This window comes from Stigmatopora nigra, chromosome 19 (assembly GCF_051989575.1).
Source record: "Stigmatopora nigra isolate UIUO_SnigA chromosome 19, RoL_Snig_1.1, whole genome shotgun sequence".
NCBI classification, from domain to species: domain Eukaryota; kingdom Metazoa; phylum Chordata; class Actinopteri; order Syngnathiformes; family Syngnathidae; genus Stigmatopora; species Stigmatopora nigra.
Genome location: NC_135526.1, coordinates 3,347,177 through 3,362,822, shown reverse-complemented (window position 1 = coordinate 3,362,822; position 15,646 = coordinate 3,347,177). Strand labels below are relative to the sequence as shown.

General features: G+C 44.6%; 1 protein-coding gene across 3 annotated transcripts in view; it reads right to left on the bottom strand.

Moving 5' to 3' along the window:
• fat3b (FAT atypical cadherin 3b) overlaps nt 1–15,646 on the bottom strand; it is a 48,659-nt gene that overhangs the window by 9,994 nt on the left and 23,019 nt on the right. Inside the window, exons 17-45 of one of the 3 annotated variants that reach the window (XM_077739825.1) lie at nt 15,474–15,595; nt 15,226–15,408; nt 14,937–15,051; nt 14,596–14,862; nt 14,147–14,497; nt 13,863–14,036; nt 13,229–13,759; nt 11,201–11,568; nt 10,778–10,931; nt 9,840–9,947; nt 9,581–9,764; nt 9,278–9,498; nt 8,525–8,977; nt 8,241–8,375; nt 7,827–8,160; nt 7,121–7,317; nt 6,406–6,559; nt 5,922–6,334; nt 4,979–5,192; nt 4,683–4,897; nt 4,475–4,612; nt 3,879–4,022; nt 3,531–3,728; nt 2,754–3,031; nt 2,011–2,576; nt 1,790–1,921; nt 1,452–1,609; nt 872–1,337; nt 2–176 (exon numbers count right to left, since the gene is read on the bottom strand). In XM_077739825.1, coding sequence (XP_077595951.1) covers nt 2–176; nt 872–1,337; nt 1,452–1,609; nt 1,790–1,921; nt 2,011–2,576; nt 2,754–3,031; nt 3,531–3,728; nt 3,879–4,022; nt 4,475–4,612; nt 4,683–4,897; nt 4,979–5,192; nt 5,922–6,334; nt 6,406–6,559; nt 7,121–7,317; nt 7,827–8,160; nt 8,241–8,375; nt 8,525–8,977; nt 9,278–9,498; nt 9,581–9,764; nt 9,840–9,947; nt 10,778–10,931; nt 11,201–11,568; nt 13,229–13,759; nt 13,863–14,036; nt 14,147–14,497; nt 14,596–14,862; nt 14,937–15,051; nt 15,226–15,408; nt 15,474–15,595 — 7,148 coding nt within the window. Of the gene's footprint in view, nt 1; nt 177–871; nt 1,338–1,451; nt 1,610–1,789; nt 1,922–2,010; nt 2,577–2,753; nt 3,032–3,530; nt 3,729–3,878; nt 4,023–4,474; nt 4,613–4,682; nt 4,898–4,978; nt 5,193–5,921; nt 6,335–6,405; nt 6,560–7,120; nt 7,318–7,826; nt 8,161–8,240; nt 8,376–8,524; nt 8,978–9,277; nt 9,499–9,580; nt 9,765–9,839; nt 9,948–10,777; nt 10,932–11,200; nt 11,569–13,228; nt 13,760–13,862; nt 14,037–14,146; nt 14,498–14,595; nt 14,863–14,936; nt 15,052–15,225; nt 15,409–15,473; nt 15,596–15,646 lie in introns of those variants that run through there. The other 2 variants (XR_013329728.1, XM_077739826.1) reach the window with 2 other exon arrangements.

Genomic DNA, 15,646 nt, shown 5'->3' with positions numbered 1-15,646 from the left:
CATAAGCCCTGTCAGTCCCGCTGGGCAACGACAGATGAAGCTGCTACCGCCACCGCCGCCGCCGCCACCCACGGCCTGGCACTCGCCCTCGGCCTGGCAGGGGTTTGGTGTGCAGGGTGTCACTGGGATCTCACAACGTCCCCCCGTGAAGCCAAAGACGCAAGTGCATCCAAAACCTATCAAAGAAAAACATAACAAGCATGGGTACTTTCAACATGTAGTAAGTAATATGTTGCTTGTCTGGCTCCTGGGCAACAAAAAGGGGCAACTAAACTGCTAAAGCTCCACTATTGTGATGACCCACTTTTACATGATCTCTGTCTGAAAGAGGCAACACACTTAGAAAAATGTCCTGGCTCTGCAAGGATTTGTTTTATTAAAGAATTCTCTTCTTTTTTTTTTAAATAGCGAACTCTATCCAACCTTGTGATATGCATACCTGTTTTTACAGTATTTTATATGTTTTTTGTCCATTTCAAATTGTGGATGCCAAATAACAACTTTTGTTTGGGAATTTCTTTCTTTTAAAGTACTTTTTTTTTGTAAAACCAATCTTGTTTTAACTATTTCGGCTCTAACAAGGATCGTCTTGGTTACTGGGAGCAGATGAAAACATATATAAATATAGCGTGTCAGCAAGCAATGTAATTAGACAGTCAAACTGTCAGCGTCATACAGCGACATCTACAGAATCTTGAATTTAGTGAATTAAAAAAGTGTGTGCGCCCTATGCAAGAATGCTGCATTGCATTTGTACGGTTTATCATCATTTATTAAGGGTAATTGCAATCATTAATAAGGGGAGCAATTGCCCGAGGTTGCCAGGTATGGATGCGACATTTACTGAATGGTTGCAATGAATGAGACTGACCTCCAGAGAGCAGCCCGGTGCACACGGCTCCGTTGAGACAGGGGGCGTTGACGCAGGGGTCCGGGTAGAGGACGCAGCCCAACTCCACCTCACTCAGCCCGGCAATCTCTGCATAGCGACTTCGCTTATTCTGTAGTGGTAGGTCTCTGCCGTTGAGTGTCAGTCGGGCCAAGCAGCCCCAGAAGCCGTCTTGGGCCCTCCCTGCCTGGTTCCCCGCCATCGAGGGCTTCACTTGTGCACCGAAGAAGAAGGAGGATTCCGGTGCCACTGGCCAAAAACGGACGGGGGCTCGGGCAGCTCGCCTTCGCTCCACGTAGCTGTCGTCCAAAGATAGGAGGGTGTAGTTGCTGGTTAGTTCTAATACTACGGTGTGCCAAAGCCCGTCGTTGATCTGACGTCCAGAGATTCCCATGATGCCCAGTGTGTTATCGCAGTCCAGTTGGAACCACAGACGTCCACCTTCGATCTGAAAAACAATGGAGATAATGGGTCAAGATGATCTGTTTCAAAAGTCATTGAAAAAAAAACTGGTTGTTTCTGGTTGTATTACAGCAGCCCAACCAGAAAGACATATTATTACCTTGAGCATCGTGCAGGGGTTGACTCTAGTGAACATAATGACCCCTCTGGACTGTAGTGTGCGGACCCTCAGGCCCAGCTTCATCTCCCCACCCTGACTGCTCTCTGTTACTTTGTACTTGATATAGCTCTTCCCAGAGAAACTAAGAGAGCTTTCACCTGTATGGTAACATTGAGTTTTTTGAATGACAGCAGCAATAATATCGAACAGAACAAAGCCGCTGATCATACCTAAAAAACTAACCTCAGTGCAATAAGACTACACAAAAACTAATGAAGATAATAATGAGATTTTATAAATAATGTCTTCTTCGGTGAGTGATAAAACAAAAATCCTACCAGAGCACTCATCCACCCGCTCAGGTAGACACTGGCAGACAGATGGCGCCGTCGGTCCGCTGCGAATACACTGCATATCTGCGGGACATGACTGACCTTCACAAAGCACAACAGAAGCTGGGCAAGCGCCACCTGATTGGTGCAGGAGTAAAACACATGTCAGACGAAACATCTCAAGACTGATTAAATAAGAGTGATTAAAAATCCAAAAAACAACTCACGTGGGCATGTGCAAGTTTCAATGCGTCTGAATGGAAGCGACACCAAGCTGACCCTTTCTGTGCTATACGTCAGCAGTGATCCAGCCTCCATGGTAAGCGTCTGTTCACACTCCTTCTCCCCACACTCAAGCTCACCCGAGCAGGCGCTGTCCATCACCGTCGCCCCGGCCAGGACGCCGCGGAGCTGTCTTCGAGCATCTTGTAACTTAGATGCCAACTCCCGAGACGTGTAAAAGCCCACCATCCGCCCACTACTGCCGCCACCGGACATTTCCGGCCTCTCGATGGCCACGAGAAGGTCCACGTTGGAGGTCCCATCCACTGGCTGTAAACCGAGGATGTGGAGTGGGTCTTGTTGTCCTACTGACCATTTCCAGCCAGCCAGTGTCCGCAAAGTCAGACGGATCTGGTTGAGGTAGCGGCCAAGTAAGTCCTCAGGAGACAAAGAGGGAAACCTCAACGTGATGGCGCTACGCAACAGGACGTCCGTCACTTGTTCGACTCGGACTGAGATGTCGGCGATTACGGCGAAGCGCCCATCGCTCACAGTGGCGTTCAATTGATACCTGAAAATGGATAAAGTTAAATCAATATGTAAAAAAAAAATCTATAATCTATAACTTTTAGACTCATCAGGTCCTATCTATTTATTTATGAACATTTTTCCGAATGGTTTTCACTGGTTAATTTTAAACACCCATAATAATTTGCTGTAACATAATTTGAATATTCATGGTGTTTACCTTCCCGGCTCTAGACCCGGTAAAGCTGTCATACTGCCATCTTGTCTGTTGATGCGAAACATGCTCTTTTCCTGCGGCTTGTGGGTGTAGGAAAGCACATCGCTAGTGTCACGGTCCGACGCGTGGATGCGACCGATTGGCCCGCCCTGGAATGTGTCGGTCGCCGTCACCACAAAGATTTCCAGGGGTGCGACAGCCGGCTTGTACTGACTGTTCCCGATGACCCGGAGAAACACCCATGAGGACGACACCAGAGGGGGTCGGCCAGAGTCAATGGCCTGCAAAATCAAAGTCATATTTTAAAATAGGATCCATCACTTGCCACTTATCCTCACGAGGGTCATGGGAATGCTGGAGCCAAACCCAACTACCAATGGGTAGTAGTACAATTGGTTGTTTGTACCTAAGGACAATTTAGAGTGGTTAAACATCCTAACATGTATATTTTTGTACCTCCAGATGCAGGCCGGGATTGAACCCTCGATCCCAGAACTGTGAGACAAACATGCTAACCACTCCATCCTAACACCATGAAAACAATTTGCCTAAATATCACACCCAAAATTCAGTCATCAAACCTCTTTGACGGCTTAGTTGTAGGGATTCTAATTACTTTTAAGGTTTTTATTTTCAATCGACACCCAGTCTTGTGGCTCTTTTCATCTTTCTGCTATAAAATTTCATTGAGTTGAGTCCCACTAACAAGCATTCCCTCCATTTGAACTGGGAAAATTGCCAGCGATTGAAAGGGGAAAAAAGAAAAATAATGTTTCTGACCTGGACCTCAAGAGTAAATTCCCTGGGGGATTCCGGGCTGAACTCTCGGTCAGATCTCAGTGTTCCTGCCTGGTCCAGCGTGAAGAAACCACCCTCGTTCCCAGAAACTAAGCTGAATTCAAACGGTGGGCCATTTCTTGGTGAGTCCTTGTCACTCACGGATAAACGAAGCAGGACGCTGCCAGACGCTTGGCTCAACTATAAAGAATCATGAGTGGAAAAGTTAGGATGTGAAATTGCTCCCTTCATATACACATCATTAAATTCCTTGGCACCAGGATGTCACAAGATAGCAATACTATAGCAATATTTTTATTGGTTTTGGCAGGACCACCAGAGGCTTTTTACCTGGACCACAGCAGTGGCGTTGGGTGGTGCGAAGACGGGCGGGTTGTCGTTGACGTCGGCAACGTCTACATTGACGGCGACGGCCGAGGACATGGCGGGCGAACCGCTGTCGAAAGCTTGAACCGACAGAGCGTAGCGCGACACCTGGACGTGGGCGGGAGTGAACACATCTTTATTCACCAGGCAACGTGGCCGACACGCTTTGTTACGGCCGCATAAGTGAGTGCGCACTGACTGACCTTGCACCGACTCACAAAATGAGTATTGATTTTCTCGTGAGTTATTTTGCACTTACAGGTACGTCCTTAAGATGCGTTTACACATTATGTCAAGCTGGCCGAGTCTGAACTGTTTTTCTCAAAGTAACTGGAAAGAGTGACCTTTTCTTGTACGTTTGTTTTTAATTCATTGATTTTGCCTCTAATGACCCAAAATTATTTAGCATGTGAGTGGAAATCAACACAAAATGTACCCATAGGAGAAGAAAGTCTTCCTATGGCATTTCTCTTGTTATTGAATTCTCATGGCAATGAATAAAAAGCATTCACGAGCCATCCTTCTCATTAAAATTCTATCTAAAAAATCAAAATCATTACCAGCTCTCGATCCAGACGCTTATTGACCTTGAGAAGCCCAGTCACCGGGTCGATCCAGAAATGGTTGCTCCGGTCGCCCCTCAGGATGGAATAGGTAATACGTCCATTAACTTGACTATCCAAGTCCTCTGCTAAAACCTTCAGGAAGAAAAAAAAACATACATTCAATGAAAAATCTCAAATCCTGGTAACAAACCGAACATCTTACTCTAGTTATGGATTGGCCGACCGCAGCATCCTCGCTAATCAGGACATTATAGACATCCTGACTAAAAGCCGGGCTGTTGTCATTGATATCCATGAGTTGGATGGTAACCATGGTGGCGGCACTGAGAGGAGGATTGCCTCCATCCCAAGCCTCAACTGTCAAGTAGTAGTCTTTGCATACTTCAAAGTCGAGATCGTCAACCACAAAAATGGAGCCTAACGAAAGCAAGGAATATGATTAGCGAATTTGGGTTTGACTGGAAGGAAGGTAATCTAATAACCATCACACAAACTGACCTATGTTTCTGTCAATGGAGAACTTGGCCATTTCGTTGCCCGATCGAATGCGGTAGCTAATCTCGGCATTGGGTCCGATGTCGGCACTGGTGGCCAGTACTCGCAGGACTTCGGTGCCTACCGCGACATCTTCCGGTACGGTGACTGTGTACTCACGGCGTTGAAAGACTGGCGCGTTGTCGTTCACATCCAGCACCAGTACGGTCAGATCCACCTGGTGGACACAAGCCAACTTGTAGTGGGATTTGACTACTAATAGATTGGACATCTTCTAGTGATAAACTGATTTAAAGAGTTTTAATGGAGTTTTTAAGATCCATGCGAATGGTCATCTGAGATTGTCAATGTTAGTGAAGGAGTTAACAGAATTTCCGGGACATTTTGGCCATTGGGTGAGGCAAGAAAAGCCGCTGGTCCCTCAGGCGTCACCTCTCATCATCTTTTTTGTCTCAGTGCTTGCGTGATAAGCATTGATCTTAATTAAAATCTACACGGCTTGTTATCGCCACTCCTGGAGGCACATCTTGAGGTAACCCTCTTTCAGTGCACGTGCCCTATGTCAAAGAAGAACATCTTTTAATCCCAATGGATGTCTACTAGGCGCGTGAACTATTTTAATAACATATTTCACAATTTAAAACAGTTTCAAGGTGTTGAAACCAGGAAAATGTCATTCATCAAATTACCCCACAATTTTCTTTAAATTGCACTGAAACTAGTAATGCAATTTGATTACTTTCATAATTAAGCAACTGGTAACATAATTTGATTACTTTTTCAGAAAAGTAACACTAAATATAACTCTTTACTTTTATAACACTGAACAACACTGGCTAATACTAAGAAATAACACACTGATAATATGCAAAATGGATTTTTTGACATTTAACTTTCAACCAAAACTGTGTTATTGACCTTTCCTTAATAATTTTGGGTCACCTACCTGTGAGAAGAGCGCCCCCTGAATCCCGGCTTGGTCTGTGGCTCGAACACGTAGCCGGTACGAGTCTTGGCTCTCTCGGTCCAGAGGTTTCTCCAGAACCACCACCCCAGACACGGGGTCGATAGAAAAAACACCATTGGCCGATTCTATCAAGGAGTAGACGATAGTCCGGTTGATGCCTTGGTCCGGGTCGGTGGCCCGCAGGCGTGTCAGTAACGTGTTGGGCGCGGTGTTCTCATATACGCTGGCCACGTAGCGCAAGGACGCAAAGGCCGGTGCATTGTCATTGACGTCCAGGAGATTCAGCGACACATCGCAGCGGCAGAACAGTCCACCGCCGTCCGTGGCCTGGGCGATCAGCTTGTAAGTGGGACGGCTCTCCCGGTCCAATGGGGCAACTGTGCGTAGCTCGCCTTTAGATTAAAAGAAGAAGTGATGATTTTGAAAACACAATACATTTTTGGAATAAATCAGTAAGACGTGCCTGTGTTGGCATCCATGTAGAAGTCTTCCACACCGATGCCAAATAGCGAGTATTGGATCTCTGCGCTAGAACCTGAGTCGATGTCGGATGCACCCACAGTCAAGACACCCTTATTGGCTGCTATGTCCTCGGGGAACGAGGCGCTGTACACTGCCTGGGACACACATATATACACACCCATGATCCAATCGACCATATCACAAAATAGCCTCTGTTATGTCAATTTTATGGGCTAGAAACTTATTTATTGCTTTCGTTCAGAAACTTTTTAAATGAGAAGAATCATCAGATGGGAGAACAGAAAAAAAAAGTCTCCCCGCCCGGTCTGTATTGAAAGTATTTTGTTTATACAAATATTAAATGTCTTCTGAAGCACAAATTGCCCGGAGGAAGCAGAGCGTTTTGGAAGGAAAATGCATAGAGGTGAGTGAGGACTGATTAAATAACAAATGTATGGCAAACAAGAATGCTGCTCAGTAGAGCGTCTGGACTCAAGTTATATGAAATTATGCATTATAACTAGAAAATGGGATATCTGGAGAAACTACGTGGGGATGCTTTGTTCTTCAATGTGTAAATTTCTGTCGGTTTTTTTTTCCACTCCCTTCCCATTCATTTGAATGCATTTTCAGGTCATAACTCTAACTCATTGTCTGCCATTGACCACAATAGACATTCAATCCTATTGGTATGAATGGAGGTAATGTTTAAATACCTGGTTGCAGACTGGGCTGTTGTCATTGGCGTCCATAACTGTAACTTCTACAGCGGCGCCAGCCACATATAAACCATCACTGGCCGTGATGTTGAGTTGGTATTGGTCCTGACGCTCGCGGTCCAAAGGCCCGCTTACATACACCTTCCACTCGCCCTGCACCAGTGCCAGACCAAAAACGCCACCTGCGTTGCCGCCTGACAAACAAAAAGAAACATTGAAAAATCCGTCTTGCATCTTGAATATTCAAGATGAAGAAAAATGGTTGTACACCTTTTTAAACCATCAGCATTCAATAAGCATCAATCATGTAACTGAGCGGACAACGCCTACACGACATTTGAGAATGTGTAGTGTGACCTTTATTGCAAAGTCTAAATGGCAGGTTAAAAAAAAAAAAGAAATGCGATTTCGTCCTGAATTAAAAATGTCCGAGTAGAAAATAACTAGACACATTTACATTTGTCATTTGTGGTGAAACTTGTATTTTTCAAAATCAGTCATTTTTAGAAATTAATTGGCTGCAGAAATGTTTTAAAGTAGAATTTACATGAATTAGTAGGCTTAGAGTTCATTATAATATTTGGGTCAGACTCATATTCCACTAGTTGTTGCTAATTGGTTTTAATTGACCTTTTCAAAGTCACATGATTGGACGTTTATCACTGACAATGGCGCTCAAAGATTGTAATAAAGCATCCCTCACCGGTGATGTAAAAGCTGACCATGCGGTTCTGGTCGGTCCCGTCATCATCCTGGGTCTTGAGCACGGCCACCACCTCACCCAGTGGGTCACTCTCCTTGACGCCGCCGCGGTACAGTGCCCGTCGGAAGCGCGGTGGGTTATCGTTGACGTCAGACACAGTCACCGTGACGCTGGCAGCAGATTGCAGTGTGGTCAATTCGCCCAGGTCAGACGCTACCACGCGGAAGTTGTAGCTGGAGCGTTCCTCATGGTCCACGGTGCCGGTGGTAGTGATCCAGCCCGTCTTGCTGTCGATGGCAAACACAGGCGGCGACTCTTCCAGACTGTAAATCACCTTTGAAGGAGCATTTGGATATAGCGGTGCCTTTAGATATGAGTGAACTGACAAATAATTGGTCCGTGTCGGCAGCCCACCTGACCGTTGGATCCCCAATCTGGGTCTTGCGCCCTGACTTGTACCACCCTGGTGCCGACTGGCATGCCTTCCATGACTGTGGCCACGTAGGTGTCCGTCTCAAACGCCGGCTTGTTGTCATTCACGTCCTGCACCTGCCGCCGCAAAGTTTTAAAAAATGACTTGTTTTGAACACAATGGCTTCAATTGCCATCAATGGCATTCACAGTGCCTCAAATATGATATAAGTTGATTGACATCTTGCTGTAACCCAATATAAATCAATGGTGTCATCATCACTGACCTTGACCTCCACATCCACGCTAGTGATGGCCTCAATCAGATCCTTGCGAGTAGCGGCGGCCACCTTGAAGCGGTAGACGGGGACGCGTTCATAGTCGAGGGGCTCAACCAGGCGGACGATACCCGTGTCGCCTTCCACTAAGAAGGTCCCGCCGCGATTGCTGTCTGCCGTCTCTCCGGCTACAGTGGAGAAGGCGGCACTCTGACCCGGGCCCGTGTAGACGGAGCCAAGTGCCGTGCCCGCCGGCGTGTCCTCGGGGGCGGTGAAGGAGTATTGCGGTTGGCTGAAGGACGGGATGAAGGCGGCGGGAGGCAGCACGTGGACGAAGGCCGACACGAGGGAGTGTTTGGCGGGTGAACCACAGTCTGTGGCCTTAACGAAGAAGGACAACACTGTCCCCTGCAGGTGTAACACTGAGCTCTTGGTCATCATCCAGCCACTGTCTGACTCTACCTGCGGGATGGGACACATGGCCGGTGGCATTTTGTGAACAAAAGTTGGCTTCTATGTGACTGCTATACATGATTCTTTTTCAAGGAAACCCTTTTAAGTGTATTAGTCAGTTTCAAACATGGCAAGCATGTGGCACTATTCATCCTTCTGGTGTGAATATAAAGGAATTCATCATTGGTTTATCACTAGTGAACGTCCAATTCATTTGAATTGGGAGATATGGATAGAAAGATGAAAATTCACAATTTCCAAATCATTGATATGTGTAAAAGTCTATGCTAGTTGATCATTCAGCCTGACCTCAAGAACGTCGACGAGAGACAAGCGAGCCTCACTGTAGAGGGAGTAGACAATTCTCCCGTTGGCGCCTGCATCGGCATCACTGGCCTGGATCTGTGTGACCAGGGAGCCTTTACCCACGTCGGCCTTGATGCTCATGCGGTACTCCACCGCACGGAAGCGTGGCGCGTTGTCGTTCTCGTCCGCCAGCACCACCCTCACCGTGCAGAAGGACGCCCGGCCTGGAGATGACCTTACAGTTTTATCTTATGTATGTGTAATTGTGTATGGTAGGAAACTAGAGGGTGGCGCTGTCCATGGTACCTCCGCCATCTAGGGCCATGATGGTGAGCAGGATGTCTTTGTTGAGAGGGTCTTCTCGATCCAGCTTCTGCGTGGTAACAATGAGTCCATCTGCATCCACCGCAAAGAAACTCTTTCCATAATTGTTGATGAATGAGTACGTTATTTGACCAAAGAGTCCCGAATCCTCGTCCGTAGCGCGAACCTGTAACATCCCCACAGAGACTTTCAAACAGACCATGGAGACATGGAAGATGAATTCAAACAAAAATAAACTGACTTGGATGACTCTTGAACCAGGAGGTGCATTTTCTGGGACATCTGCTAGGTAGAACCTCTGACTAAACACTGGACTGTAGAGGTTAGCTCCCAGCACATAAACCACCACCTGGGTAGCAAATCATTTTTGTTAAAAAACGTATAAGCAGCTACTTATTGCATTGCGCTCTGAACCCTGCTAATATATATGAATTTTCGCAGAATGAAAGGCTGTATGCCTTTAGTAGGGTTGTTAAAACTATCAAAAAGTATTGAAATATTGCATATGGATCTGATATTTGATGGCAAAAGTATAGTACAGTATATGTATACATGTATGCATGTATATGTATGTATATATATGTGTATATATATATATATATATATATATATATATATATATATATATATATATATATATATATATATATATATATATATATATATATATATATATATATATATATATATATATATATATACTCACACACATGTATACACATATACATATATATACACACATATACACACATATATATATATATATATATATATATATATATATATATATATATATATATATATATATATATATATATATATATATATATATATATATATATATATATATATATATATATATATATATATACACACATGTATACACATACATATATATACACACATACACATGCATATATATATAGATATTTTTTTTCTTTCACCCAGTTGTTCCGCTTATTACGATTCCAGAAGCGCTCACACTTAATATGGGCAATTACAAAAGAGCGGAGGCAGCAAAAAAGCGCTAGACAGAGCGTTCTACTTGGCAGCCGCTCCCTCAGTAAATTCAACGTGACATGAACATGCATTAACCCTGGCAGTTTCGGGCCGGTTCGCTCGTCGGATGCTGGGCGTACGCCGATGGAGCGAGGGGCCGTGTTGGCGCGGCGCTTTTACCTGAGCAGTGTTGGTGAAGACGCCGTCTGACACGGACACGTTGAGTTGATATGACAGCTTTGTGCTCTGTCTTCTCTTGTTAGACAGACGAAGAACACCGCTCTCAGTCTCCATGAGGAATGTCATGCGCTCATTACCGGACAGAATCGTGTACCTGGGGATTGAATGGGGAGTTGACAATTATATTTCAAATTTGTAACTGAAAGATCACTCAAACTTGCAAGCCACAGAAGCATTACAAAAATTAAATTAAGAATACATCTTTTATCTGGGCCAATTTTCTTCACATAGGGGCTATTGTATTTATTTCTGTATTAAAAAACATGTTGCATATAATGAAAAATGGTCATGAATACAATTTCAATGATACAATTTCATCAAACTGTATTTGCTTTAATCTCATCAAATAGAATAGAAACAAACCTGAGCCTCTGTGCGTCGCCCATATCGGCGTCCGAAGCTTGAACGCAGGTTACAAAATGTCCCCGAGGCGCCAGCTGACTCACAAAGGCCTCGTACAGTGTCTGGCTAAAGTCAGGTGGGTTGTCATTGGTGTCGGCGATGGCCACCGTTACGCTTACGTCGCTGCTGAGAGCCGCTTCACCACCACCATCCATCGCCCGTACTATAAAATTGAAGCGCTGGATGCGCTCGTAGTCCAGCAGCCGCGCCGTCAACAGCAGGCCGCTGTCACGTTCTACGTGAAAGTAGTCACTGCTGTTTTGGACGTCGGATACGATCTCGTAGCTCACTCTGGAGTTTTTGTCCGAATCCTGATCCTGAGCCAACACCTGCAATGAGAACACACATGGTGGTTTAGCAACATGACGTTTGATATACATCAAGAGGGATGGGGTTCGATTCCAGGTCGGTCCACCTGTGTGGAGTTTGTTCTCCGTGGGTTTTCTCCGGGTACTCCAGTTTCCTCCCACATTCCAAATACATGCAATCTAGGCTGTTTGAACCCTCTAAATTGCCCTGTGCAATGATTTGAGTGCGAATGGTTGTATGTCTCTTTGTGCCCTGTGATTGGCTGGTGTCCCCCACCAGGTGCCCAAAATCAGCTGGGATAGACCCCCAAAACCCTTGTGAGGATAAGCAATTTAGCAAAAAATGAAGGACTAAAACAAATAGAGTAATACTTATAATAAGGGTTTTAAAGGGATAAAAATAGCTTCCACTTTGTGCTAGGATTCAGTAGGGCTGTCTGTGATGACTGTCAATCATACTAGCAGCACTTTCTAGCATTGATGCTCTTGAGGTTAACAGGTTTCCTCTCTACAAAGAATCTGCGGAAACCATGTTCTAAAAACAATGAAGTATTTCCAGCAGTTGTTTCATAGACAAAAACTCCTACGAGACATTCCGTGCAGATTTGAACCCGGTGCACCAAACAGATGGCTGACACTGATTCACTAAACTCGAATAAATCAATTCCCCAAGGACAACGTGATGAAGGTCCTCGCAAGGAAAGATTTAAAGGCAATAGCTACTGGCTACTGGCATGAGCGTAAGGCTGCCATAACTCCAAATGCACTGATTGCCCATAAATTAATACATTCATGCTTGGGCATTGGGATAAAAACCCCAAAAATTGGTAAAGGTGAAGCTGATGTTTAGTGACAGATAAAATGACCATCTAAACAAATATTCCTCCTGCAATAATAAAAAATAATAAGGTTTAATGCTGATGATTTATGATGTGATCAAACATAATTACATAATCTCTGTGAATCCAGACGGTTTAATTACAAGTCATCTTGTGCAAATATTTATACAGCGGTGCTCTGTTATTATTATGAAAGGTCAGAGCATTTCTGAGTGAACTCCCTCAAGAAAATCGGTGAGGGTGGAAGTGTGAGCTCTGGGCAAATTTGTAGCAATTGAGCACACTGGGCGGAATGGAACCTTAATCCTACAAATCTCACTTTTTAGATTAAGATTAAGTAGAGAAGAGTTATTGTCAGAGGTAAATACTGTGTTTTCACATTCATTATATGTACATTCTGTCATAAATAAATACATTGCATATATAAATAAATACATTGTATTTACATATGCATATAATTTTGTAACATTTAATATCTACACTTATTGATATTGTATGGACACAAAAAGATGTAGAAATAATAGGAGTTATGCTACTTTGTGGCTTTTCGATTTTCAGGCCATGTCTGGTCTATATTATTTATATATAATATATATATAGTATATGTATAATATATATAGTATATATACTATATATATAATATATATAGTATATATAATATATATAGTTTATATATAATATATATAGTATCTATAGGATATATAATATATAATATTTATATATCATATTATTATATCCATGAAATTCGAGGGAATACTGAGAGTTGAGTGTCTATTTGGTAGGCATTGAGTTAATATTTGAAGAAACACAAGGTTTTTATTATAGATCGGAGTTATATTTACCTGCAGGACACTTGTTCCGATCATGACATTCTCAGGTACCACGGCAAAGTAAGCCGGCTTCTGGAAAACTGGTGCGTTGTCATTGACGTCAAGCACCATCACGTCGATATCTACTTCGGACCTGGCGCCTGTCAGTGTGTCAGTAGCCCTGGCGGCGAGGCGGTAGTACGATGCCGTCTCGTAGTCCAGTGGATAGAGTACACTAATGACGCCCGTGTCGAAACCAATGTCAAACTGCTGCGATGGGTCGCCGCTGACCAGGGTGAAGATGATGGGTTGACCTGTCGGACTACTGGCATTGACGCGCAGTACTGAGGTGGACGCGGCCACGTCTTCGGGCACGGTGATTCCATAGAACGGCTTGTCGAAAAGCGGCATTGCTTTGTTCAACACGCTGACCGGGAGCTCCACTTCACTGGACAAACAGGGGACGCCGCCATCGGAAGCCACGACGACTAACTTGAATTCCGCGTTGGACAAGTCGGCTTCGAAGGCTCGCTTCAGTGTCAATTCCCCTGTCACAGGGTTCATCTGCATGCCAATAAGTTGGGAAGAGGTATGGTTAAAATTGGGAAAAATGTATAAATCTTAAATAACTTTAACATTATGAAGGAAGATCAGGAGTTTCTCCTACCTGGAAGTTCCTGTTTGGTTCCTTGAGGCGATATGTCACCTGAGAATTCATGCCCAAGTCACGGTCAGTAGCTGTCACCGTAAAAATGGATGAGCCTGGTTGCGCTTCCACTCGTGTCATGGCATAGTAAGGCAAGTTCACAAACTCGGGGGCGTTATCATTGTCATCCTTCACCTGTAAGGAGAATAAAATAGCACAAGGCAGCCTAAGTTTGGGGGAAAAAAATGCTAAAAAGTCAACTTTAAACCATTTTTTGATTGGACCGGCTATATTTTTATTCAAACCTGCACTTGGACGCTGGCTCTGGCCACCTCCAACACTTCCTCCTCCCTACGGACCTCCACTACCAACTCATAGCTGTCCCGTTCTTCACGGTCAAACGGGACGCCGGCGGTAAGCAACACCCCACAAGTGGGCATCACGTTGAAAAGCCCGCCGGGGTTGAGCAGAGTAAACTTCAATGGCTGGTTGAGAAACTGACCCACGGGATTGACTACAGCTAGGACTCTTGGCTTGTTGGTGTTCTCCTTTACGGTGGTAGTGTAAAACGGGAAAGGGAAGGTTAGATTACTGCTGACGGCTTGACGGATGAACACCGTAACCAAAGCCACACTGGAGAATCGACCGTCCCAAACCTGTAGAGTGACAAGACGAATAAGCAGAGGATGTTTACGGTCATTTTCTAGCAATTAGCTGGCGACAAACAAAGCGTCCGCTATGTCAATTGTCCGACCTTCACGTTGAATCGATAGCGGTCCATGCTGAGGTTCTGATTGATGACCGTCACCACACCACTGCTACGCTCAACGGAGAAGTGCTCCAGGTTACGGTCTGCCAGCGAGTAGACAAGCTGGACTGTTTTGTTTTCAGGCTCCGAGGTATCGTCAGGGTCAAAGGCATCTACGCGGAGGACCTCCACTCCCACATAGGTGGGTAGAAGGAGAATGCTCTCATACATGTCTTGAGAGAATCTTGGTGGGGAGTCATTGACGTTGAGTACCTGAAATTCAAGTACTGTGAGGAGTTTGTTGGCTTATGAGTAGAAGATCAACAAATAAAGATGGAAACACTGACTTTGATAAGCACTTCGGCAGGACTGTCGGCACTTTTCGGTGGCTGACCGCTGTCTCGCACATGAATCCTAAAGACAAACTCAGGAAAAGTCTCATAATCCACACTGGCAATTGTCCTGGAATACAAAACAATTTGGCAATTATTGTAGAAAAACTGCTCAATCAAGTTTGCCTTTAGGGATGCTTGAATCCAAAATAGCCAATTTCATTCTCTCTTATTTTCAAGTCATGATTTCTTGAGACTTGGACTGAATGATTAGGCAGAAAATGAATGAAAAAGTGGACCTTACCGGATTGATCCAGTCCCAGGGTCCACACTGAAAAACATCCGAGCAGTTTCGCCTATGATTTGGAACACCAGCAGTGCATTATGATTCCGGTCAGCATCCGTGGCTCGGATGACTAACGGGTTGCCGTCCTCTCCGAGGATGATGCTGTTAACCGGGGCAGCCTCGCTTATGGTACCCGTATACCTGTTCCAACAGTAGTAGTTTCAGTACCTGCGGTCTTAAAACTTGTGCCAGAGCGCTATAAATACCTCAACTGCTGAAAAACAGGGGCATTGTCATTGACGTCACCCACTTGGACTATGACGGCAGCACTGGCTTCCGCACCTGCCATGCTAGAGGCACGGACCATCAGGAAGTAGAATGACGTTTTCTGACCAAATATAGGGGACGGATAGAATATATTTGTCTTTATCTCCATTGA